The following is a 27138-nucleotide window of genomic DNA, read 5'->3' on the forward strand; positions in this document are numbered from 1 at the left end:
AGAACAGGAAGCTGAGGGCAGACGCTTCAGGAGAAAACATCTGACTGAAAGGGAGGGGCGTGTTTGCACTTGGTGACCAGGCACTGTAGAGCCCTGGCACTCCCAGAGGGGTGTGTGGTGACAGCATCTACCCCTAGATGTAAGTTCTAGAAAGTGGGGCCTCGTCTGTTCCGTTTCTCTCTGTATTCTCAGTGCCAAACGCAGAGCCTCACACTTAACAGGCACTCAACCGGCAGTTAGAGGGTGAATGAAATGTCACATGCCGCAAGGACAAGGACCCAGGGAGGCATGGTCAGGGCTCTCCAGAGGAACGGAACCAAGAGGATACAGCAATAGGAGATGAACTTGGCCCATCTCGGCCCATTGGGACCCCTGCTGATGGCAGGTCTGGCATTCATGACTGACCCAGCCACTGCACTAACATGTAGAAATGAGCTTTAGTCACGTCTGCACCCAAAACACAGAGCGTCAGTTACTCACGCTGCATTTCTACTCAGGCCAAAGGTTGATCAACTGCAAATCAGCACGGCTATCGCAAACAGACAAGACACACAAGCCCCATTCCAGGCAGGACCGCCCCACTGCCCCTGACCACCAGACACACGGGTTGCTGTTCGTAACCATTCCCTATCACCAGGCTGATTCTGGCTATATCAGTGAGGAAGCAGCGTGTGAACACCGCTACCTCCAACTCAAGTTTGGGGAATGGACAGGCGGCCAGAAGTAGGGAGGCTTCAACAACCTGCTTCAATTCCTAGCCCAGCTTTTCTTTCACAGGTCAAGGGAAAATCACCACTGCAGATTTCTAGAGACCCACCATGAAGACCTTTAATATTAAAATAGGAGTCAAATGCAGACCATTTGACCCAGAATCTGTCAACCAAGTGGTTGGGTTTTTTGTTTTTGTTTTTGGTCCTGTAACATGCTCCCTGTTGAAACCTAGTTTGTAAAAAATGCAGTCTGTCTGGAGATTGACTTTACACATCCGTATATTAAGAGATTAGAAAACCAATACGAGGCACAGTGGCTCATGTTTGTAATCCCAGCACTTGGGAGGGTGACGAGGGAGGATCACTTGAGCCCAGGAGTTGAAGACCTGTCTGGGCAACATAATGAGACCCTATTTCTACAAAAAACAAACAAATAGCCAGGCATGGTGGCGCACTCCTGTAGTCCCAGCTACTTGGGAGGCCGAGGTGGGAGGACTGCTTGAGCCCAGGAGTTAGAGGCTGCAGTGAGCCATGATCGTGCCACTGCACTCCAGGCTGGGTGACAGAGTGAGACCTTGTCTCAAAAACAGAGAGAAAGGAAAGAAACTCATTTGACCAGATGCTTCTCAAAGTTATTTGACTAGGGAGTCCCCCCATTTCCAGGGACATCCACAATGAGGCCTGAGAATGACGTTTCAAGGACCACTGTGGACAACACTGGTGTGTGAAGTGGGGGAGATTCTGAGCCACTCTTCCTTGGACACAAGTCACCTCAAACAACGTGTGAAGTGCTCTGGCCCACCACATACTTCTTCTCTGGCCTCACCATGGCCTTCAGGGGCACTGTGCACCAAGTCCCACATGGCTGCTGCTGAATTCAAAACCCTCGTCCCATCTAGCATCCTCTACCCTGCGAACCTCCTCAGCTCACATGCCCAGACGGCACCCAGCCTGAGCCCAACAATTGTGATCCTGTGACGATCACAGACCCAGGCCAGGGAGAGTCCCCTGCTGCCCCTGGTCCCCCAGGAAAACAGCAAGGGAAGATGGCCTGGCCAGAAACTGAAAGGAGTGAGCCCCTGCTGGCATCCGGGCCCACCGTGCTGGCTCTCCCTCCCATCCCCTGCTACCCTCAACCCACTTGTGAGGCTCAGATGCAAAATGGGACCAGCTGGGATTCCCCAGGACAGGGCCGGTGTCCTGGTCCTGGTCTTTGCAGCCCCAGCGATGAGCACAGACAGGCTAAGAAGCAAGCCAGCCCCAGCACAGGAAGCTTGGCCATCTCTGCTCTCCTTTCCAACTTCTGCCAGATGTTGGGAACCCCTTAGACCTGCTTGGCCCTGCCCCCCCACCTCCACCCAGTCATCCTCATGTGGCTATGGCTGTCAGGGTGCTCTGTTCCACCTAGTTGAGCCTGGGAACCACTCTGCCAGCTGCACAGAGGATGAAAAGATTCAATCCTAATATTCCCTCAGCAATTCCACACATCCCAGCACCCACTGTGCACTAAGCACTGCGTCGGCCTCTGGAGACACATCCCTGTCTGTCTAGAGCGCCCATCACACCTTATCTGAACAGATGACACAGGGGAGGCACAGCAGGCCCTGGGAACATAGAGCTGGGGCTTCTAACCCAGTGAGGCTGTGAAGGGAGTGAATCAGGGAATGCTGCTGGGAGAGGGGCTGTCTGGACAGAAGGACAAGCAGCATTTGGCCACATGACCGGGAAGCACACGGCAGCAGAGTGAGGAGTGCTGGAGGAACCAGGTCAGGGTGGCACATGCAGTGGGCCTAGTACTGTGCTATAATGCTTGGGACACGCCTTGGGGACAGACCGGAAAACAGGGCAGCCTGGGGGAAGAGGAGCTAAGTGGAGGTGGTAGGGTGGGGGGGGGGTGGCGCGGTGGGGGGTCACCTCCACCCTTCCCTGGGGTCTGAGGTCTGCACATTTATACCTGCATGGGTCAGTGTAGAAGCTCCTAGGAAGGAAACTCCAATCAAATTGAAGCAGTTCCTATGACAGCTTTTTTGAGGAAAGAGCCAAAGATCGCTGCGATGAAGCTGGGGATCCTGGTGGAAGGGGGTTTCTTCCCCTGGTGGGATACAGGCTTCCTCCCGACCCTAGAGGAACTGTTCTCCTTGCAGGGGGCAGTAGGTCTCTGAGGAGGTGGGGGGCTTGAGGAGGTGGGGGGCTTGAGGAGGTGGGCCCTTCCTCTAAAGCAGAAACGACCGACCTGGGACCCAGGTGGCTTGGGAGTGTGTGTGCGAAGTCCATAAAACCCTCACCCTGAACCCTGATGAAGTCACCTCTGTAATTTGGTGGACAGCATCTTTATCTAGGGAAAGGGCCCAGATACTGCCTCTTCAAAGAGTAAGGCGGGTGAAAGGAGGAGGGCGGTTTCAACAGCCCACATGTGAGAGTTAAATAGCAGGCTTCCTGGTAGCACCTCTACAAGCAGCCTCCAGGGACCAGGACTCAAAAAGGTTTTATCTGTATTTTTTCTGCCAAGAGACTGACTGGTGGCAAAACTTTGATGACAAAATGAATTCTGTGTCTATTTCAGAGGCAGCAAGGAGGGGAGAGGGTGCTGTAGAGCCCCTTGGGACAGGGTGGGTGGTGGGGGCTTCCCAGACTTAAGGAAAGGAGTGAGGTCTCTGCAGCCTACTGCAAGCAAGGAAAGGAGAAAGCAAGGAGCTGGGCTGAACCCCAGCGGTGGCCCAGGGGAGAAAGGTGAGTTTCCCAACCTTCCAGGTGAAGAAGGGTTGTAGAATCCTGTTTTACCTCTTAGACTTATCTTAGTTTCTGCCATGATATGCACAGCAAAGGCATCCACAAATGGGGTCTCCCAGACACGTGATGGTTTCATATACGTGGCCAGCGTTCTTCGAGCACTTCTTTATGTGTTAGGTTTTATCTGCATCATGTCACCTAATCTCCACAACCACCTTAGGAGGTGGCTTACACCAACATCCTTTCACAGGAAAGGAAACGGATAATCAGGTCAAGTGACCTGTCGGAGGTGCGCCCGGGTCTTCGGGCCAGGTGGGCCGACTCTGAAGCCCCGGCCCACGCTCCTGAGTGCCACGCTCCACTCCGCTGCTGGCCAAGAACTACGTGTGCAAAAGGGAGGAGTTACCTGGACTCCAGTTTGCTTCCTCTCACCTTTTCTGTGCAGGTAGGCCTCAGAGCTACAACATATACACTCTTCCCTTTAGAGAAATGACAGCAGGAATAAAGTAGCTGTCAGTTGCTGTTCTGGATAAGCACCTATGGAGGAGCACGAACCAAACTAGGGGGCTAGTCATGAGTTCCAGGGTCAGTGCAAGGCTTCCCACAGGTCACATGACCACCTGCCTCAGCCAACACAGTGTGTGATTATCCCAATGGCTGATCCCCGACAAGACTGCAATCCTTTAAGGTTGTCAAGACAAGGATCAAAGACACATTCCAAGGCACACACTCAATGGTGACACAAGCTGCTTTCTGTCTTCATCTGTCAAATGTTCGGCCCTGGAATGCTTTGCGTAATGTATTCAGTATCTAAGCTGACAACACACACACTCTCGCCTCCGCCTCTCTCCTCTTCCATATAAACTTTCTTTCCTCACTGCTGCAGAGAATAATTTACAAAGAAGCAAGGGCAGCCCTGCCTTACAGTAAGCTTTGCTTCCCCACCGGCCTATGGCTGTCTCCAGCCTGTCATGGAGGATCTCCCGCTAAAACTAAATAGAAGAAACTACGTAGGCCCAGGAAAACACATATAGGAGAGAATCTGGAATATCTTTGCTTTTTCTGTTTATTCGCCTCCTGACTGATGACTCCAATACCTGCCAAGAAAGTGCCCTCATCTAGAAAGCAACTGAGAACTCCTGACCAAACTGTCAGCAAGGTACTTGTATAAAATTAGCTTTAATCCTGGGCTGATATGTCTTAATCTTCTTACCTGTGAAAAAAATATGGAAAGCATCTCGCCAACACAAATAACAGTCTATTAAAATGTGGCAACTCCTGTAATCTGGTGACACGATCACAACCCTTCAAGTCATTTATTTTTTCAGAAATTATTATAAACAGTTCTGTGCCACAGCACAAAGGTAAATCTGTCGCTGATGTGTCAGGTCTGTCCTCCAACTGATTCTTTGGTACGGAATGGAACTGATCTCAAACATGCAGTTGCTAGGTGATGCCTCTGCGGATCTCCGTGTATAGCATGCTCGGGTTCTCCAGCCCAGCTAGTGGAAGGCGGTGGGACCCTGGATGACTCCGTTCTTTTCTCAATACTCGAATATATTTCTATAACTTTCAACTGGTCTCATGGAGATTATGGGGACACACTTTTTGGAGCTGATGATATCCTACATTTTATGTACTTCTTTCTGGAATGCTCATCATCTTGGCATTACCTTCAACTACCGAACTCCAAGCCAACTTCCACCACTCTCATCTCACCACCAGATACTTACACTTCCAACAAGCATTGCAGGGGCAACAGGCATTTGTTAAAAGGCCTTTACTGGACTCCGAGGTAGGTACTTTACATATCTAGTCTCATTCATCATAGACGCATCCCCATGACATCCTCCTCATACCCTACTCCACCCCATGAGGGCCAAGCCACATTCTGCCTTCTTTATTTCTACCTTTATCAGCCCTGCAGCCAAACCCTTCTAAGCTTCCACTCCTGTGCCACCCAGACCGTAAGCCCCTGGGGGCAGAACTTGCACTTCTGAACAGAAACCCCATAAAGTTATACAAAGTCAGCAACTCTGCCTACAACTGTATGGATGGCTGGGTTCAGTGGCTCATGCCTGTAATCCCAGCACGTTGGGAGGCCGAGGCATGTGGATCACTTGAGGAAAGGAGTTTGAGAACAGCCTGGGCAACATGGTGAAATCGTGTCTCTACCCAAAATACAAAAATTAGCTGGGCCTGGTGGGATATGTAATCCCAGCTACTCGGGAGGCTGAGACCCAAGCATCACTTGAACCCGGGAGGTGGAGGTTGCAGTGAGCTGAGATAGCACCACTGCACTCCAGCCTGGGCGACAGAGTGAGACTCTGTCTCCAAAAAAAAAAAGAAAAGAAAGAAAAAAGAAAAAACTGCATGGAGAGATGGAGGATCCAGCTTTAACGGCACTTTTCTGTTCCGCCACTAGGTGGTGTGACACCAACACAGCTGAGGCAACATGCAAGTGGCTGAAGACTCGGGAAAGTTCCAGTAGAGACAACAGAAATCCCCTCCTCTCTACACAGAAGCTTACAAGAAGGAAATCCAAGAACTACAGAATTTATGCTGAGGCAGCAGAGCAAAACTGATGATACTGGAGAGCGCGGGCTCTGGTCTTTGTGTGTGTTCAAACCTGCCCTGGCCACTTACTTGCGGTTGGGATCCCAGATAAGACAATGTACCTCTGGCACAATGTCTTCATTTGCATATCAGGGCTGTTATTTCACCCCAGGCAGCTTCGGCAAGGATGAAATGAAATGCTGCACATGCCGTGTTTGGGGAAGTGGTTGGCACACAGGATGATTCCACACTGGCACTGGTAGCATTATTATGCTCGGAAGATTGCAAACATATTGATGCCACCTTAAAGCATAGGCCTTGGATTCAAGGACAGCTGCCAATGCCCGGCAACGACAAATGCGTCAGAGTCTGACCCCTTTTAGGGGGTGGAATGGTTGGATCCAAGAGCTGCCTGGACGCCTGGGACACTCAAGGCAAACGCTCAGGTGCTCGGAATGCCTGAGCCCTTCTGAGGTCACAGGAAACAGGTGGGATCTGAAGGCAGGCCGAGCCGAGCAGCCAAGCCTTGCTCTCACCAGCAGGATCTACCAAGCACAGACTTGTGCTAGGCACCGAGCTTGCCACTGGAGACAGGAAAGAAATGGCAGACAAGGCCGCAGCTCTCTACTGGGAAAGAGAAAACAAACAAGTACCTGCTGTGTGCAGAGATAACTGGGTAGTTCTGGAGCTGGGTGCTGCAGAGAAAATACCACAGGATGGTGGGAGAGAGTGAGTGAATGGGTAAGGCCTCGCTGAAGCTCACACATGAAGGGTGAGCAGGGATGAGCCAGGTGAAGGCAGGGGATCCCAGGCAGAGGGGACCCCAAGTCAAAGGTTCTAAGGAAAGGAAGAGCCTGGAGGCCCATGTTTGGAGGGGAGGAGAACGGGAAGGGCTGGGTGGAGCCCACAGGACGTTCAGCCTTGCAGGCCATGCTGACGAATCTGGATTTATCCAGTGTAAAGGTTGGGGCCCAGGCTCTGGACTCTTAGGACCCAGTGGCCATCACCATCAATGCTGCAAAACATCCTCTCTCCTCTGAGCAGAGGGTAACTGCCTGTTTTCTCACCCTCTCCCCCAGAGAAAGGCAAGTTCTCAAGGACCGTTTCCACTCACGCTCTGCTCTCACAGATGCAACGCAGGAATTAATTCTGGGTAAATAAGTTCCCAAAATTCTCTGTGGCAAACCTGGGGGAGTTTAATTTAGCAAAGGCATTTTAAACTTACTGCAAAAGGCAAGGCCTGCCTTCTAAACATGTGTATGGAGTAACTACTACTGTCTCTAGAATTTCCTCCCTTTCTTTGAACACCATAAACAGCGACAGCGAAATGCAGTGCCCTACGCGGGTCAGTTTTCAGGGGTGAACGAGTGCCCATTACCTAGAGTTTATTGACTCACCGGGAAGGACAAGCATGAACTCCTAGACTCCATGGCTGGAGACAGGCGCACTGGCCCTAGCCAGCCCTACCTGCTTCCATGGCCTCGGGCTTCAGCCCCTGTGAAATGGTGCAGCCAGGACTTAGGCATCCCTGAAGGTTCTTCCCAGCCCTTACATTCTGTCAGGTCCTCACCCTGGACCAGAGGCAGTGTTAAAGGTCAAGGAAAAGACTGTTCTTCCTGAAGAGGGATATGATGTCCATTGAGGCCTACTCAGCTGCCAAAAGGCCAGAATGGAAAAATAAGGTTGGGAGGAGGGGCCTTAAACTCTAGCTGGCAATTAATTTATTCCTGGGTAGGTTCCTTTGATCCTATGACCAGTGGTTCTCACCCAGGAGTAACTTCATCTCCCTGGAGACACTGGTCAAAATCTGGAGACATTGTGACTGTCATGTTTGTGGGGGTGTGGAGGAAACTGTTACAGGCATCTAGTGGATGGAGACCAGGGATGCTGACCAACATCCTAGGAGGCTCAGAACAGTGCCCTACCACCAAGTGACCCAAGTCCAAATGTCAACTGAGCTGAGGGCAAGAAACCTTGCATTAATCTTGGGCAAAAAAATTGAGCTGGATCTCTAACTCACATTATACACCAAAATAAATCCCCAATAGATTAGATGGCACAAACCAGGGTGACCCCCCACCCTGGCTTCTGGGATTCACCGCCTCTCTCCTTCCCCACTCAGACTGTGGCTTTAAATGTGTACAGGCTCCTACGACCTCAGTAGGTTAGATAACTATGGAACACAAAGTCTCTTGGGTGTCAATGAAATCCCATAACCCAATGGTTCTCAAGTGGGGGCAATTCTGACATTAAGGGGACACTGGACAGTGTCTGGAGACCTTTTATCTTCTCATGACTGGGAGTGGACGGGTGGGATGACTGGGTGCTATGGCATCACATGAGTAGAGGCTAGAGGGGCTGCCCAACATCCTCCAAAGCACAAGATGGCCACCACCAGCCCCAATGTCAAGAATACTGAGGTGGAAAAACCCTGGTATAACTCACAGGGTGCTTTCTCTCTACTCAGGCATCCAATTAGGAGAATCACAGCTAGAAGTAACTGACATGTATCTCCACATTCCAGTAGGTCAATTACCAGAAGTATATTCTCTCTCACACCACAATCCTCAGACTTGCGTATCATCGTTCCCATTTTACAGATGCAAGAGCTAAGGTCAGACAACTTGCCCATGTTTCTAGGGCAGAAGGCAAGACACAAACCAAGGACAGCCAATCCAGGTGCTTCCAACCATGCCACAAGTTGCCAACGGGAACCTGCTGGTCAGCTCTGGTTTAGAATTCTCCCGATGTTGGCAAGGCAGCGGAGAAACCCACACTGTACACTGAGGCTCTGCTAGCACATGCCAGTGGTTCTCAAATTTCCTGGTCTTGGGACCCCTTTCCACGCTTGTCAATGACTGAACATCCCCAAGAGCTTTTGGAAATGTGGGATGTAGCTACTACTGACACCATATTAGAAATGAAACCTAAGACAATTTCAAAATACTTAAGATTATAATAAACTCCAGAAAGGTTTAGTTAAATAACATATTTTTATGAAAAATAAGTATTTAAAAAAATCTGAGAAGAGTGGCATTATTTTACATTTTGACAAATGTCTTTAACGTCTGACTTAATAGAAGATAGCTGAATTCTCTCTCTCTTTTTTTTTTTTTATTAAAGAGAGGGGCTTTGTTGCCCAGGCTGGCTTTGAACTCCTAGGCTCAAGAGATCCTCCCACCTCAGCCTCCCGAGTAGCTGGGACTGCAGGTGTTTGCCACTCTGCCCGGCCTGAATTCTCTTATCTGCTTCTATAGTTCATCTGTTGGTATACCACACATCCAATAACCTCTGGAAAAAAACTCCACTGTCCATTTTCAAGTGAATGAGAGTGAAAAAAGAGCAGATAGTGTCTTTGTGTTGTTATGAAATAGTTTTGAACTTGCAGTCCCCTTGAAAAGGTCTTGGGGACTGCAGGGCCCCGGACCATCTTTGAGAACTGCTGCCATATGCTATCTGAGTTCTAGCATTCCAAGGACACTAAATCCTAAATTACAGACCATGAGGTGCTTTATGCTAAGGTTCTAGCTAAAGAGCACTCTAAGTGTAGAGAATGCAGAGTCTAGGAGTCTGTATAATAGGATTGAAACCCAAATACCAACCAAGGTCACAGGCACTGGAAGAGAAGGAAGTGGGCTAGGCCCCAAGTAACATGGCGGAGACCACAATATCCAATCTAATCTATCCACAGGCGCAGCTGTTCCTTAGCACTGAAAAATCACTGCTGTGCAAGAATGCAGGCCAAGGGTGGTTGCTGTTTTCTGAGAGAAATCAGAAATACAATTTTTTTCCCCTCTGAAATCTCAGAATTTTAAGTGTTGGCTCCTAATTACAAACAAAAACCTAAATGGGCCAAATTAAATATGTCTGCTTGCCCTTCAGGCAAGTTTGCAACTTCTGCCTGTGGTTTTCAACTCTGGCTTCATGTTGTTAAACATCTGTGGAGCTCTTTAAAACCACAGACACCCTAGAACTCCTGGAACCATCTCCAATGGTGCAGCCCAGGCAGCAGTTTTGATTTTCCCTGACAACCTCCTTAAACAAGTGTGAAGCCCATCCAGGGCTGAGATCCATAGCTAGTGCTGTGTGGCAGCTCTAAGTGCCAAGACTACTGAGGAGGAAGCAGACTGTGGACATGTGGAAGGTGGTGGTGAGGAGCTTTACCCTGATGCCCCAGGCCACGTTATTCTCGACTGCGTAGGGCAGAGTCAAACAGAACACCGCTCCACCAGGACCCCCTAAAACAAAGAAAACATCACCACCAGACCCTGAATAGATAATGATGCAAGCCCAACTGCCTCACGATTGCTTCAAAGTACCATGGAGAGCTACCAAATGCCCAGCCAAGCCAATACCAGCCATCTCGGCAGTTTTGTGGTCCTCTGGTAAGTTTTGAGGAATGGCGCTCTCTTCTCAGATTCCCCAAATGCATCTCAACTTTCCCCAAATGGCCTTCGTCTCCCACTACACCCAGGCCTATTCACTGTCTGAACTCACGTAGGAGGGCAGAATTCAACCCCCCTTCTCCACCCCAAGCTCCTCCAAATGCCACTCGAAGCTCACCCCATTCCTGCTGCTTCTGCTCACTCTGACCACCTCAGAGGAGGAGCACACACCAGACCCAGGTTGACCCTAACACCTAATGAATGCACGAGGGTGCCGGGAAAATCCCATTTTCTGGTAAACGGAGAGGCAGGCTGAAGGCTTGTTTGAAACATTTTGCAGAAGCCCAGTGAGGGCTTTTCTGTCTATACGCAGGATCCTGGGCAAAATGGAAAGTCTCTTCAAAGAGTATAAAGATTTTGCAGCCTGGATACCCCTTGGGTACCATCAGGCCCCTTCTGCTACAGATGCAGGAGGCACAGTGGAGGTGAAAGCACACATTCTGCTCTAAGCAAAAGTCCCAGAATTAGTTTTTATCATAAATTCACGAGAAATTTTCCAAAAGTTGTTTAAGATAGGTTCCAACTATTTCAGTTCTAGCTAACCAATAAAAATTCAGTTGCATCTCACCCTCTCAGGGGCTAGGTTTTAAGTCAACAAGGTGCAAGCTGAGAGAAGCCAAACCACCCTCGAAAATCTCTCGACTCATACCTGGTCAGGCTCTTAAATCAGTAGTTCTCAACTGAAAGCAACTCTGCCCCCGGGGGGACACTGGGACGGAGACATTTCCGCTGTCATGACTGGTGGGGATGAGGAGGGGGATGTGCTATTAGCATTTAGTGGGGTAGAGGCCAGGGATCCTCATTAAGATCCTACAGTGCACAGCGCAATCGCCCACAACAGAGAATTACCTGGCCCCAGATGTCTGTAGTGCTCAGGCTGGGATCCCTGAGATCACTAAGTGACAGGCAGGACAGAACTTAGGAGGACCCAGAGCCCAGGCCCTGCTGGTCTTCTGCCAGGGGCTCAGCCCAGGGCCAACTCTGAGTGGGGCAGGTTCACCCACACAATGGAGACTTTGCTGAACCCTTCAGCTGAATGTGTCCAGAGCAGAGTGCACTGTAGTAAAAACAGTGACCTGAGTGTTTATTACTATGAGCAGAGGCTGGTGCTAAACCATGTATGTGCATTCATTCCTTCAATGCTCACAGCAACCACGAGGTGGGTGTGGTTACCATGATTCCCATTTTATTGGTGTGGAAAGGGGGGGCTCAAAGAGGTTAAGAAATTTGCCCCAAATGACTCAGAGTGGACAGCGGAGTTAAAACACAAACCCAGTTCTCTGAGGACCAAAGCCTGTGTCCCCACCATCGATACCAGTGAGTCTCTCACCAGGGGGCGATTCTGCAGCCTCCCCACCCCCACTCCCCAGGGGCTGTGTCAGGAGACTTCTTCTGTTGTCATGACGACCCCGCGAGTGAGGGGAGGTGTGTGCTACTGGCATCTAGTGAGTAGGTCCAAGGATGCTACCGTGCTGCTAAGCATCCTGCAACGCACAGGACAGCCCCTCCCGCCAAAGAGAGCGATCAAAACGTCAACTGCACCACACAAAGGTGAGAGCCCTGCTTCACACCGTCTCCCGGGTTTCCACCACGCATGTCCACAGGCCAACAGGGCCTTTCATGTCAGGATCTAGAATCCAAGATTCCCTGGAGTTCAAATGTGCTTTGCTCACTCTCTTCCCAGTCTTCTTTACCTTTGCCAGGGACAAAACTCTGCCTTCAAATCCTGATGTCAGCCTACAATGCAGAATAACCCTAGAGACAGGATGAGTAATGAGTCTGGGAGGTATCAATGGGGAAATGCCAAGCAGGGGAGACTTATCCCTGGATGCAAGGGTGAAACATGCACACACACTGTCTGAGAGGAAAAGCACTCAGGTGGACTTTAAAAGTCCCAGACCACAGGAAGGGCTGTGAGAGTTGCTGTCACCATCCATGAGGCGTTCACCATGGTGACGAGGGCCAACAAGATGCTTTACACAACAGAAAACATTTCCTCCTATACAAGCAGAGGACACCTACCCTCTACTACTCAAACCAGCGGGTCTCAACCCTGCCTGCACATGAGAATCACCTGTGCTGCCACCTGTACAGAGGCCCAGAACCCACCCAACACCAGAGAGAATCGGAATCTGCAGGGCGTGGCGACTGAGCATCTGCAGTTTCAGGAAAGTTCCCCAGGGGGTACTGATGCCCAGCCAGGTGGACAGCCGCTGCTCAGCCTGACACAGAGGTGGGACTGGCCCAGAGAAGAGAGATGGCAAATGGATGGAGGAGGGACTGGGTGTGAGGGTGGAGCAACTTATGATCTCAGTCTGGAAAGGCAGAAGCCAAGAGGGCATTTAACTAGAGCTTAAACAGCAAGAACAAACACGTGACCATGGGGCAGCCCCTAAAGCTTCAAAAGGCACAGGCAAGGAGGCCCCACTTTACACAGTGAATAAGAAATTAAACATCCTGGCAGGCTGTACAAGCCAAAACCAGAAATGGAGTGTTCAAGAAACACACAATGACTGATTAAAGGACGGCAGGGATATCTGAGGCACAAAGTCCACCAAGGTTTGATTTCGTGAGGACAGTTATCCCAGAACTAGCATCAGGGACAACGTGCTAGGTGAGTGTGGCACTTACTAGGGAAAAAAAGTGAAGTTCAAAACATTCCATTTCTCTCTTTGGCCCTTACCAGTTCAACTATCCCATTTACAACCAATACCTCATGTGGACAGCATATGCTAGAAACAGTATCCCCTGGAAAAGGGCAAGCCATAATTTCCCCTTTGTGCTCAAATGTATTCCTCACAACAGGGTCCTCACTGGTGAATTCATTCATTCACGCATTCATTCATTCAACCAATATTTCCTGTGTACCTACTCTGTGCCAGGCACCGTTCTGGATGCAAGGGGGCAATCAGTGATCATAACATAAAAATCCCTGACCTCATGGAGCTTACACGGGGCAAACATGCATGTAATATCTAGCATGCCGGATTGTTAAGAGCTATACAGGAAAATCAAGCTGGGTGAACGGAATAGAGAACATGGATTTAATTTGAAATAGGTGGCCAGAGAAGCTCTCATTAATAAAGTAACATATATGAGTAAAAACCAGAAGTGAGCCATGGGGGTATCTGGGGGAAAACTGTTTCAGTTAGAGGAATCAGCAGGAGAAAAGGCTAAAAGCGGGGAGTGTATGCAACATTCAAGGAAAACTGAAAAAGCCAGAGTAGTTAGCACAGAGCAAGGCAGCAGAGAGTGGCGAGAGAGAAGGACAGGGACATACTGGGGCCCACTATGGGCTGAGAAGTTTTCAGATGGGTAAGGGTGGAGGGAACGGGGGCTAAGCATTGACGGTGTTGGTGGGGAGAAGTGGTGGTCCCCCTTTGGGAATAATTTTAAGGTAGAAATGATAGAATTAGCAGTGCAGTAAGAGAAAGAGGGAAACCAGGGGTGACTTCAAGGTTTGGGGCCAGAGGAATTCAAAGAATGGACCTGCCTAACTAACTACAATGGGTGAAAGACCATGGGATGGGCAGGTGTGGTGGGGGAGATAAGGATTTTGTTTTGGAAACGCTCTAGACTTACCTATGACACATCCAAATGGAGATGTCGAAATGTGATGCTGGACATGAGTCCTGAGTTCAAGAAACTATGTGGGCTCAGGATGTAAATACATAAAATATGTCATACTGATTCCCACTTACCCAGTCCCTCTGTAACTAGATCTCATGAGTTGGAATGCTGCAACCCTCCATGGGCTCCTTTATCTTAAAAAAAGAGATGTAGCAGCCGGGTGCGGTGGCTCACGCCTGTAATCCCAGCACTTTGGGAGGCCGAGGCGGGCAGATCACGAGGTCAGGAGATGGAGACCATCCTGGCCAACATGGTGAAACCCCGTCTGTACTAAAAACACAAAAATTAGCTGGGTGTGGTGGTGCGCGCCTGTAATCCCAGCTACTCGGGAGGCTGAGGCAGGAGAATCGCCTGAACCCGGGAGGCGGAGATTGCAGTGAGCCGAGATGGCGCCACTGCACTCCAGCCTGGCGACAGAGCTAGACTCCGTCCCAAAAAATAAAATTGAATAAAATGGCCAAGAATCAGGGAGAGAACCTGTGCTGCTTCCTGTACAGATGCCCAGCGCCCGCCCAACACCACACAGAATCAGAATCTGCAGGGACTGAGCACCCGTGGTCTGGCATCTGAAGCCAGGCCATCTTGGTTCACATCCCTGCTCCTTCCCAGCTGTGTGATACGCCTTGGATAAGCGACTTAACCACGTTGACTCAGTCTCCTCATCAAGTGAATGGGGCTAACAGTATCTATACCTCCTACCAGGGAAAACAGTATGTCAAGACTTTGCACCACACCTGGTAACTACCCTAAATGCTCCACAAGACCAAGCACTTCCTATCATCATTCATTCATTACTGCAATTCGGTAGGGAAAACCCTCCAGTCACAGGGAGCACCGAATGGGGGAATCAGAGCCAGACAGGTAGAGAGCTTGCCTGCATTTGTGCAACTAGAAAAGGGGGGGAGCTAAAAATAGGCCTCAGAAGTCTTGAAGCTACAGCGATGGCAACACAACTGTGGATGGAAGCAGACATCAGCCTTATGGTGCCTTCTCGGGGGATCTGGAAGTGTAACCTTGTCAAAAACACTCAGGTGGGCTGTCAGCGCTCCACAGAGGAGGGACTCGCACGGTCTCTTGTCTGGAAGTACAGCAAGAAGGGCCAAAGAGCAGCCGGGGTTTTCGGCGGCCCAGATCCTGCGGCGGGGCCTAAATGAGGGGGAGACGAAGCGCCCCGAAGGATCCGAGGGGAACTGGCGGGAAGTGGGGGCCGAAGTTCGGGGCGGGGACGGGGTGAAAACGGCCTGGGCTTCCTCCGTCCGCGGTGTGCGGCTGGCCAGCGGAGGACGAGGGCCTCACGGGCTTAGGAGATAGGCAGCCAGGCCGGGGAAGGGGAGATGCCGGGTGGCGGAGGACGAGGGGGCGGGGAGGGAGCGTGGCGCGCTCCGGGCCACAACCAGGCCCTAAGGTCTATTTACATCCGTGGCCGAAGCACTGGGGCCGCGCCTCCCGCCCCCTTCAGCCCCGAGCTTGGCTGCGACGCAGAGGGGCCTTAGGGCTGCGATCCCGATGGCCACCCGGCTCCTCTAGCCAGACGGCTGCAGGGGCCGGGGTTGCCGGGAGTGATGGGCCGGGCCGGTGAGCCCGGCCTGAGGGGACGCAATAGGGGGCGGCTGCAAGGCCCGCCACGGCGCTAGCCTAGAGCGGACGAAACCCTTGCACTCTGCGGTGCTCCCCCCAAGGGCTTGTGGCCCCTAGTCCTCCCGCCGCCCGTTCCCCGGCCGCCAGCCGGTCCCCAACGGCGCCTCCCCTACCTTCGTTCGCCAGGTCCGCCATTTTACTTCCTTAAGCCCTCCCACAAGGCCCCGCGCCGGCCCAGGCTCGCCTGCTTTCTGCCAGAAACTCCCGCGCGTGCGCACTTAACAAGCCGACTCCGTGTGAGGCGGCCAGCTCGCGCCTGCGCGCTGAATGCCGCGCGGAGGCGAGCGCCGGATCGCCTGCCCTGCAGAGCAGCCTGCCCTAACGAGCCGCGCTCCTAGCACGCACCTGCGCACGAGCCATCTCCCGCCTCCTTTTCCCGCCGACTGAGAGGGCGGGGAAAGGGCCGGGAAGGGCGCATGCGCAGTGGCAGCGACTAAGGTTTAGTGAGGCGGCACCGCGCGGCCCGAGGCGGGTCTTGAAGCACTCGTTTTCCCACTCGTTTTCCGGGGTTCCCCCGCGGTGGGACAGTGAGCAGTTCAGGGCGCCGCAGCCGAGGCCTTCCTCCAGGTAAATCGCCGGGCCTGCGGGGGCTTCCCACACGCGCGGGCGGGAGACGCGTTGCCTCCTACCTCAGTTTACCCGCCTTAGGAGCCGGTACCTTCGGCAAACGCTTTCCTGAAACCACGGGGGAAGTGGCGAGAGGGCGCGGGGTGCTTGGGATTGGGGGGGAAATCAGAGCTCATCGGCGGGGGCGGGGGTCGTGGTCAGGCTCTAGGAGGGGGCGCAGCCCTGGGACCCAGGTGCTGGCGTTGGGGGCGGGGGGAGCCGGCGCGAGGGACTCGACCCCTCGGAGCTACGAGAATCAACTTCACAAGCTCATGGGAGGGGAACCGCGCGCCTCCAGGTTCCCCATCTGTAAAATGGGACCATCGGCCTCACTCACAAGGCTCATGGGAGGGTCCTGGACACCCTGGAGTTGTTCTCTACTCACCTGCTATGAATCTGTCAGCAAATCCTTCGGACTTGGCCTTGCCTCCAAAATACAGCCCAGAGCCACCCATTGTCACCCCCAGGCTGTCACCACCCTAGGCCACATCGTCCGTATCTATCTCATGGAAGACTTGGACAGCGGCCTCTCTGCTATCCTTTGCTGCATTCTTTTGAAGCCCCAGGCTCGGTTCTGCACATGGCCGCAGGCTGAGGAGTCTTTGAAAAATATAATCAGCCAGACGCGGTAGCTCACCCCTGGAATCCCAGCACTGCGGGAGGCCAAGGTGGGAGGATCGCTTGAGCTCAGTTCAAAACCAGCCTAGGCAACAGAGCAAGACCCCATCTCTACAAAAACTCAAAAATTACCCGGATGTGGTGGTGCAAGCCTGTGGTCCCAGCTACTTGGGAGGCTGAGGCAGGAGGATCACTCGAGCCCAGGAGGTTGAGGCTGCAGTGAGCTGTGACAGTGCCACTGCCACCATCCTAGGGACACAGCAAGAACCTCCCCCATATATATACACATATACTTTGTTTTTATCTATATATATACACACAGATATATACATACACGTGTGCATATATATGTGTGTTTATGTGTGTGTGTGTGTATATATATATATATATATATATATATACACACACACACACAGACTGAAAATGGAAATATCAAGGCCACTCAGTGCTTCCAGAGGGCTCTCAGCTGAACTTGGTATATCCTAAACCTTGTATTCAGGTTTATGAAGTCCCCTGAACTTGGCTCCCATGCCCCGCTTTGTTCCCCCTTGCTCATTGCTGTTCAGCCGCGTGGGTCTTTCCATCCTTGGAGCACAAGCTCATTCCAGCCTAAGGGTCTTTGCACTTGGTCGTCTCTGTGCCTGGGACCTTGTGTTTCAGGTCTTACCTAGGTTGGAGTCCCAGCTCTGCACCTTTTTGAGTATGATCTAAAAGAGAGCGAGGAGTACTACAATCTGTGGGCCAGATATAGTCTATGAGCTAAAAATGGTTCCTCCCTCCCTCCCCTTGTTCCCTCCCTCCCTTTCCTTCCCTTCCCTTTCTTTTATTTATTTTGGAGTCTAACTCTGTTGCCCACGCTGGAGTGCAGTGGTACAATTTCGACTCACTACAACCTCCGCCTCCCGGGTTGAAGTGATTCTCCTGCCTCAGCCTTCTGAGTAGCTGGCATTACAGCTGTGTACTACTACACCCAGCTAGTTTTTGTGTTTTTTTGTGGAGACGGGGTTTCACCATGTTGGCCAGGCTGCTCTCGAACTTCTGACCTGAGGTGCTCTGCCCACCTTGGCTTCCCAAAGTGCTGGGATTACAGGCATGAGCCACCGCGCCTGCTGATTTTTTTACATTTTTAGCTGGTTGGGAAAAAAAATACCAAAAGAAGAATATCTCTTGATGTGAAAATGGTGTGAAATTTACATTTCAGTGTCTGTAAATAAAGTTTTATTTGAAAACAGCCAATGTTTACTCACTTATATATTGTCTCTGGCTACTTTTGAGCTGTGACATTAGAGCTAATTTTTTTTTTTTAACAGAAACTTTTTGGCCAACAAAACTTAAAGCATTTACTCTTTGTGTCTTTACAGAAAAAGTTTGCCAGTTCCTAATCCAGGACACATGTATTTACATGGTTGTTAAACTTTTCTGAACAGCCAGTGGGATGTGGTAAATATTTAACAACAGCTTCTCTGGAAGAGAATGTATTCGTTAGTATGTATTTATGTGTGTGTATATAGTTTATTGTAAATTTTACTTATTTTTCTATCACTTTCTTAAGACCACAAGACAATTAATAAAACAAATTGAACCCTGATTTGTAGCGTCTGCTGATTTTCTGGGTGTGAATCCTTCAGCCATGGCCTATATTGTTACTAACGGGATGTCACTACACCCGAGTTGGGAGGACATGCGCAGTAGTAGCACACCAGATTCTTTTTTTTTTTTTTTTTTTTTTTTGAGACAGAGTCTCGCTTTGTTGCCCAGGCTGGAGTGCAGTGGCGCGATCTCAGCTCACTGCAACCTCCGCCTCCCGGGTTCAAGCGATTCTCCTGCCTTAGCGTCCCCAGTAGCTGGGATTACAGGCGCTCACCACCATGCCTGGCTAATCTTTGTATTTTCAGTAGAGACTGGGTTTCACCATGTTGGCCAGGCTGGTTTCGAACTCCTGACCTCAAGTGATCCACCCACCTCGACCTCCCAAAGTGTTGGGATTACAGGTGTGAGCCACTGTGCCTGGCCACACACCAGATTTTTTTCAAGAACCTGACTTTCAGCCGGGCGCGGTGGCTCACGCCTGTAATCCCAGCACTTTGGGAGGCTGAGGCGGGCGGATCACGAGATCAGGAGTTCAAGATCAGCCTGGCCAGCACAGTGAAGCCCCGTCTCTACTAAAAATACAAAAAATTAGCCGGGTGTGGTGGCAGGCGCCTGCAATCCAGCTACTCGGGAGGCTGAGGCAGGAGAATCACTCGAACCCTGGAGGTGGAGGTTTCAGCGAGCTGAGATCGCACCACTGCACTCCAGCCTGGGCAACAGATGAGACTCTGTCTCAACAACAACAACAACAAAAACCTGCTACTTTCTCAGTGTGTCCCCACACCAGCAGCATCAGCATGACCTGGAAGCTTATTAGAAATACACAATCTGGGCTGGGTGCGGTAGCTCACGCCTGTAATCCCAGGACTTTGGGAGGCCAAGGCGGGTGAATACTTGAGGTCAGGAGTTCAAGACCAGCCTGACCAACATGGTGAAACGCCGTCTGTAGTAAAAAAATAAGAAATTAGCCAGGTGTGGTGGTACACGTCTGTAATCCCAGCTACTTGGGAGACTGAGGCAGGACAATTGCTTGAACCCAGGAGGCGGAGGTTGCAGTGAGCCAAGATCGCGCCATTGCACTCCAGCCTGGGCGACAGAGTGAGACTGTCTCAAAAAAAAAAAAAAAAAAAATACACAATATGGCCAGGCGTGGTGGCTTACACCTGTAATCCCATCACTTTGGGAGGCTGAAGTGGGCAGATTGCTTGAGCCCAGGAGTTCAAGACCAGTCTGGGCAACATGGTGAGATCCTGTCTCTGCAAAAAATGCAAAAAATTAGCTAGTTGTGGTGGTGTTCACATGTAGTCCCAGCTACTCGGGAGGATGAAGTGGGAGGATGGCTTGAGCCCAGGCGTTGCAGGCTGCAGTGAGGTAGGATGGCACGACTGCACTCCAGGCTGGGCTACAGATTGTGACCCTGTCTCTAAAGAAAACGGTTAATTTGAAACTTCACACCTGTAATCCCAGCACTTCGGGAGGCTGAGGCAGGCAGATCACACGAGCCCAGGAGTTCAAGACCAGCCTGAGTGGGCAACATGGCAAAACCCTGTCTCTGTCAAAAATAGAAAAAATTAGCCAGGCGTGGTGGCACACACCTGTAGTCCCAGCTACTCAGGAGGCTGAGGTGGGAGGATTGCTTGAGTGCGGGAGACGGTGGCTGGAGTGAGCTGAGATCACGCCGCTGCACTCCAGCCTGGGCAACAGAGTGAGACTGCGTCTCGAAAAAAAACCAAAGAAAGAAATTCTCTAAGAGTAGCTCGAATGTCAGTCCCCCTGGTCACCCACAGTGTGTAGAATTCAGGTCATCTGTCATTCCTGGGGTGTTGGTTTCATTATTTTCAGGTTTCCCCAAACTTCTCTTGGGTAGGTCTTCTCAGCCTTTACCATATCTGCACGGTGTGACCTTTCATGAACTTGATACTTTTCTTTTGGTTTAAATTTACATTAAATAGATACTTTGTATCACCGTTTAAAATGGAAAACCACTAAGCCATGAGTAGACCATTGTAAAAGCAAACATGAAAATGACACAATGTTTTCACATTCAAAGTAGATACTGTCGCCTGCCAAGGTGTTGGGCCTGCTTTTTCTTTGATACAAAGGGAGATTAGCAAAGTATTAGAGCGTTATTGAAGAGGCTTCAGCACTTGGCGGAAACTTTCTTCCTGATGTGATGAGAAGGAGTGAAAGAGAATTGAAAACGGGCTAACATAATCTATGTTATTCATTGTCGTTTAACGCCATGTCTTCATGTCGCCTAAAGTCATGTCACACACCACATTCATCCCACACTTTGGGAAACTCGCAGCACCATGTCATCACTTGCTAAATAGAATCCAGTCGTGGCTTTTCAGGGGACACTGAGACACGCAAAACCTGTCAGGCTGATGAGCCAAGGACGTTTCCAGTGGTTTCGCAAGCCTCCTCCAAGTGTTGATGGCTGCCAGCTTTCCTCATCTGGCCTCTCGTAGCAAATTAACTTAGTCAACTTTCACTTACACAAATATTTGTCAATTGCCTACTGTGGTAGCTTTAAAATATGGCCCCAAATTCGTTGACCCTTTTCCCAGCAAGAGAGGAGGGTGCAGCTCCCTTCCCTTGAATGTAGGTGGGCTTGCTGATCAATAGAGCACACAGGAAATGACACCGTGTAACTGACGACGCTAGGACATAACGGACAGAGATGCAGCTTCTGCAGCATTGCTGGAACAGTCTCTCTGAAAGCTTTTGGCCACCATGTGAGCAGTCCAACTGCCCTGCGGCTGCCATGCTGTAAGGAAGCTGAAACACAGATCTCATGGCAAGGCCCTGGCCAAGAGATGCCCAGCCAAACCCCAACAGCTCCTGCGGCAGCCGCTGACTGTAATTGCATGAGAGACCCTGAGCCCCGTCAGAACCACCCAGCCTAGCCCTTCCCATTCCTCACCCACAGAAACTACGAAAGATAAAGAATTGCCATTATCAGCCACTAAGCTTTAGGGATGTTCGTTACACAGTAGTATCTATCCACCACACCTATGAGGCATCAGGCACATGTTGGATTCCCGGGATGAACTAGACAGGCCCTGACTTCACGGAGATTTGCAGCCTTTTGTGGGGAGACTAACAGTAGACAGGTAAGCAAAATAATTTGAGATAGTGATGGGTGCTACAAAGAAAATAAAACAGCATGCTATGACACAGTGACAGAAAGAGGGAATACTTTTTGTTTGCTTGTTTGTTTTGAGATGGAGTCTCACTGCGTCTCCCAAGCTGGAGTGCAGTGGCAGGATCTCGGCTCACTGCAACCTCTGCCTCCCGGGTTCAAGCGATTCTCCTGCCTCAGCCTCCCGAGTAGCTGGGATTACAGGCGCCTACCACCATGCCCAGCTAATGTTTGTATTTTTAGTAGAGACGGGGTTTCACCATGTTGGCCAGGCTGGTCTCGAACTCCTGACCTCAAGTGATCCTCCTGCCTCAGCCTCCCAAAGTGCTGGGATTACAGGCGTGAGCCACCACACCCAGCTGAGGGAATAATTTCACATGGTAAGGAGCTCGGTGTGGCTAGAGCCGAGTGACCAAAAAGAGAGGTGGTGGAGATGAGCTCAGGGAGGGAGCGTGCAGGGCCTTGGAGGCTGCAGTGAGGAGTTAGGGTTTTCTCCTAATTGCAGGGGTTGGAGGCAGGAAATGGGAGGGCTTCAAATGACTTGCCCTTAACTGCTGATTGGCTTCTGTGCTGTCAGCTTCCTCCTTGGCTCACCAGGATACAGGTCTCTGAGGATCCCCTGAGCCCAGGCTGAGCTCTGAAGACTTATGTCCCTCTCTCCTCTGCAGCCAAAGAGGACGATGGCTTCTGCAGCTGGGCTTCAGGAAAAGGGGTCTTCACATCTGTAATTAAGTTTTCGTCTTCCCATCATGGGCAGGGAGCCAGCATGTGTTTTTACGGAGCAAAAGGAGCTTTGCTGTCTGACGCGCTAGGAGCCAATGCTAGGACACGGGTTTGTGAGAAAAGCTTTTTATTGCAAGTTGACTAACAAGCAGATGGGAGTCCAACTCAAAGCTGTCTCCCCGTGCTAGCTTTAAGACCATACTTTTTGCGTGTGTGGAGATGGGGTCTGGCTATGTTGCCCAGGCTGGTCTCAAACTCTTGGCATCGAGCACTCCTCTTCCCTCTGCCTCCCAAAGGGCTGGGATTGTAGGCCTGAGACACCACGCCCACCCTAAGGCAGTCAATACCTTTATGAGAAGAGGTGTAGGGGTAGACTGTGGCATTAGTAGGTAGGTGACTGGTAGAAGGGAATAGGAAGTCTGGAAAGTCCTCTGGCATGCGCAGTTATCTCTTCATCCCTCGTGGAGCGCATGTGCAAGTTCGGGGGCATTAGTCTAAAACATGCGGTAGAAATTGAGGCTATGACATCAGCAAGCTCGTTCTGTGCAAACTCCAGTCCGCCATATTGTTCCAACTGACTTCAGCCAGTTTTGTTATCTTACAAGCAGGGGGAGTTTCAGTAAGTTGTTTCTTTTCTTATCCAGCAAACTCAGGAATTTCTATTAGTCATAGGTTTCTTTAACTCCTGGGGCAGTGCTTCAGTGCCTGCTCTGTGCCCAGCCCACACTGAGGTTGAGTACCCAGAGATCAATCAAGTATAATTCCTGCCCTTAAGGAGCTTGGAGCCAGGTGGGGTTGGAGGGACTTCATCATGAATGCGTTATTAGTTCATCTGCCTTCCCCGTTCTCCCTCAACCCATGGCCTCAAGTTCCTGACAACAGGATGTCAGATGTGACCAATGGTGGCCCCTTGCCCATGATGGCAGGAACCCCTGAGCCAAACTAGGCACATCAGCCAGGGATTTGGGACTGGAATTGCTTCTCTCTGGAAGAAAGCTGGACTGGATCCTGTTAACATGGGGTAGGGCCCCATTCTCCTTCACATGACCTGATCTGCAACCAGGTCAGCCGTGCTGAGAGGTGGAGAGCCCAGAGTGCCACAGCCAGGTTCCCAAGCCTTCACTTTGCTCGGTGACACATTCCTATCTCCTGATCAACTCTGCTTTTTCTCCTCCTCCTCCTCCTCCTTCTTCTTTTGTTGAGATGGAGTCTCCCTCTGTCACCCAGGCTGGAGTGCAGTGGCATAATCTCTGCTCACTACAACCTCCACCTCCCGGGTTCAAGCAATTATCCTGCCTCAGTATCCCGAGTAGCTGGGATTACAGGTGCCCGCCAGCACGCCCGGCTAATTTTTGTATTTTTAGTAGAGACTGGGTTTCACTATGTTGGTCAGGCTGGTCTCGAACTCCTGACCTCAAGTGATCTGCCCGCCCAAAGTGCTGGGATTACAGGCATGAGTCACGGCACCCGGCCTCTTTATTTTAAATTAAATAAATTAAATTTTACAATAAATACATTTGAAATAAATTCAGACTTAAAAAAAGTTGCAAAAATTGTACAAAGAGTTCCATATAGCCTCCATCAGCTTCCTCAGATATTCACACCCTGATCAAAATCAGGACATTCGCACTGATACAGTACTATTCACTAATGTGCAAACCTTATTCACATTTCCTCTGTTCAGCTCTAGTGTCCCTTTTCTGTTCCAGGATTTAGTCCTGGATCCTGTCTTGCATGTAGGTATTTCTCCTTAGTTTCCTTTAGTCTGGATCATTTCCTCCATTTTTTATATACTTTTTCTTGACAACGACGTTTCTAACGAGTACTGCCCAATCATTTGGTAGAATGCCCCTTAACTTTGGGTTTGTTTGATGTTTCCTCACAGTGAAACTCAGGTTAAGTGTTTTTGGCAGGGATTACGCAGAAGCGATGTGTGTCTGTGTCAATGCATCCTAGCAAGGGCACATGATGGCGATTTATACCTTTTTTTTTTTTTTTTTTTTTGAGACAGAGTCTCTCACTGTTGCCCAGGCTGGAGTGCAATGGTGCAATCTTGGCTCACTGCAACCTCTGCCTACCAGGTTCAAGCGATTCTCATCATCAGCCTCCTGAGTAGCTGGGACTACAGGTGCGCACCACCACGCCAGGCCAATTTTTGTATTATTAGTAGAGATGGAGTTTCACCATGTTGGCCAGGCTGGTCTTGAACTTGTGACCTCAAGTGATCTGCCTGCCTTGGCCTCCCAAAGTGTTGAGATTACAGGTGTGAGCCACCGCGCCCGTCCAATCGCTTGCTTTAAATGGTATCTGCCAGGTGACTTTTTCCCATTGTTATGTTGGGGGGATATTTTGGGCCTTTGTAAACAAATAGGAAATATTCGAGGAAGAGAAGGGGAGGAGGAGAAGGGAAGGAAGGAAATTAGCTCACTCACTCACTTGTTTTTGATCTTTCTTATCATGCATCGTTGCAAATAAGTAAACAAATCAGCCAGGCTTCTGGGCAAAATCCAACTTTCTGTGTCCCCTGTGAAAAGGAAAACGCTGTGTCACAGAGTGACCACTGGGGGGCAGCAGAGACTTGAGAGGAATCAAAACAACTCCAGGAAAAAGGGCAGTTGGCTGCCTTCTGGGAAACTAAACTTACCGGTAAGCTCCGCATCTGCTGGGGTTCTGGTGTCTTCCATGAGCCAGGTCGTGGAAGTGGAGGTAGGGAGTCTTAGTTGCACCTCGCTCCCAGCCTGCTGCTGCTGTTGCCAAGCCGTATGGACGCCCCACCTTGAAAACTGGGGCTGTCACCTCGGGAGGGCTTCACGAGGTCTGAGAATCCCCTTCTGAGACTGGCTAGAAAATTCCTGGGTGCTGAGGGTGTACCTGTTTGGAGACTGATTGCAACCCCCCGAAAGCAGTTCTGGAAGATGTAAGCCAAGGGGGAATTTACTGGAAGGTTATGAGGATGTTCATGAGATCAAAAAGAAAGGAGAAGCAACCAGCAGTTTCAACAGGTCTTAGAAGCAAAAATCACTGAGGACAATGCGCCGGGTGTCTCCCCCAGGATGCCTGATCTTTGACTGCTTTCAGTCTCACCCTTCAACGCAGGGTTCAGAGTCTAAGGAGAAAGTGTTGGATGGGGTCAGCAGGGTACGGTACGTTAATTTGTGCTCACCCCCAATCAAATTCATTCCTCCATAAATATTTTCTTTCTTTTTTTTTTTTGAGACGGAATCTCACTCTGTTGCCCAGGCTGGAGTGCAGTGGTACGATCTTGGCTCACTGCAACCTCTGCCTCCCGGATTCAAGCAATTCTCCCGCCTCAGCCTCCTAAGGAGCTGGGATTTATAGGCACCGCCACCATGTCCAATTAATTTTTGTATTTTTAGTAGAGAAGGGGGTTTTACCATGTTGGCCAGGCTAGACTTGAACTCCTGACCTCAGGTGATCTGCCTGCCTTGGCCTCCCAAAGTGCTGGGATGACAGGCTTGAGGCACCGTGCCTGGCCCTTCCATCAAATATTTATTGAGCAACAAATACATATTGGGCTCTGTGTGCCCAGCCAGTGGTGTGAGATGCCATTTGAGACATCCAAGTGGAGGCAGCCAGTGGAATCCCAGCTCCTCCCCGGGACCTAGGAAGCCCCCATCCCATAACTCTGCAGCCTTCCTCCACCTCCTGCCCTGCCATTCACTCTGTGCCCATGACACCAGCCTCCTCACTGCTCCCCCCACCCCCAACACACTGAGCTCATTTGCTCCCTTCCCACCTGGAACCGCCTCACTCAATATGTGAGAGCCACCCACACAGAGACAGTATTTAAAGCCACAAAAGGACGGTCACTCCTCCAAGAGAATCAGGGTGTTATTCCAAAAGAAGGCAGGATGGATGCTGGACAGCAAAACCCCACAAAACGTCCATGACAGGATTCCAGGAGGGGCCCATGATCTCACAATAAGCTGAGAACAACTCTCAGCCCTCCTGAGAGCCTCTGTGTGAGTGCACATATACTCATGCATATATGATACTGTGGCTTTGGAGACCTATGCATATGCATTTTACATTGCAGCCCAATACCATAAATGCATGTGTATATGTGCACTCACACATACACTGAAATGAAAATTTTGCAAAGCTATATTTATCCTTATTACACCATCACTCCTGATGTTTTAGTTAGATTTTTATCCTGGTTCATTAGAAAAAGAAAGAGAAAAAAAAAAGCCAAGCGCAATGGCTCATGCCTGTAATCCCAGCACTTTGGGAGGCTGAGGTGAGTGGATCACCTGAAGTCAGGAGTTTGAGACCAGTCTGGCCAACATGGTAACATCCTATCTCTATTAAAAATACAAAAATTAGCCAGGCACGGTGACACACTCCTGTAATCCCAGCTACTCAGGAGGCTGAGGGGGAGAATCGATTAAACCCAGGAGGTGGAGGTTGCAGTGAGCTGAGATTGTGCCACTGCACTCCAGCCTGGGCAACAGCAAGTCTCAAACAAAGCAAAGCAAAACAAAACAAAACACCAAACCACACACACAAAAAACAAACCAAATCGGGTATAACTCACCAATTTCATCTCCACAGGGCTCCTGTGTGCCCCTGCTCCACCCCACAGCCACAACTCTCCCCCTCACTTGTACGATTTTAACAAGCACCTAATTGACCCCCCTGCTTCTGTTTCTTCCTGTGAATCCACCCTGCCCGAATACATCTTTCTAAAGCCCAGCTTTGATTACATCAAAAACCTCTGGTGGCC

At 50.4% G+C, this 27138-nt stretch overlaps 1 protein-coding gene and 3 long non-coding RNA genes across 22 annotated transcripts in view; 2 read left to right on the top strand and 2 right to left on the bottom strand.

Moving 5' to 3' along the window:
- Window positions 1–16084, bottom strand: part of RANBP3 (RAN binding protein 3) — a 66474-nt gene extending 50390 nt beyond the window's left edge. For 4 of the 19 annotated variants that reach the window (XM_063800372.1, XM_063800371.1, XM_054672548.2 and 1 more), the window contains exon 1: window positions 15823–15946. In XM_063800372.1, the coding sequence (XP_063656442.1) occupies window positions 15823–15844 (22 nt within the window). In that variant the 5' untranslated portion in view covers window positions 15845–15946. 19 annotated transcript variants of the gene reach the window in all.
- Window positions 4918–7267, top strand: LOC129138048 (uncharacterized). Its single transcript, XR_010153686.1, has 3 exons — window positions 4918–5235; window positions 5866–6737; window positions 7076–7267. It is a non-coding gene; the product is annotated as an uncharacterized LOC129138048 (long non-coding RNA).
- A 50-nt stretch (window positions 16085–16134) lies between the features above and the next one.
- LOC129138049 (uncharacterized) overlaps window positions 16135–27138 on the top strand; it is a 43205-nt gene continuing 32201 nt past the window's right edge. Inside the window, exon 1 of the long non-coding RNA XR_010153685.1 lies at window positions 16135–16276. This is a non-coding gene — a long non-coding RNA (uncharacterized LOC129138049). The remainder of the gene's footprint in view (window positions 16277–27138) is intronic.
- On the bottom strand, window positions 24186–26162 carry LOC134809065 (uncharacterized). The gene is made up of 2 exons (XR_010153687.1): window positions 25036–26162; window positions 24186–24915 (listed from the first exon to the last, which is right to left on the bottom strand). It is a non-coding gene; the product is annotated as an uncharacterized LOC134809065 (long non-coding RNA).

This window comes from Pan troglodytes, chromosome 20, assembly GCF_028858775.2.
Source record: "Pan troglodytes isolate AG18354 chromosome 20, NHGRI_mPanTro3-v2.0_pri, whole genome shotgun sequence".
In the NCBI taxonomy this organism is placed as follows: Eukaryota; Metazoa; Chordata; class Mammalia; order Primates; family Hominidae; genus Pan; species Pan troglodytes.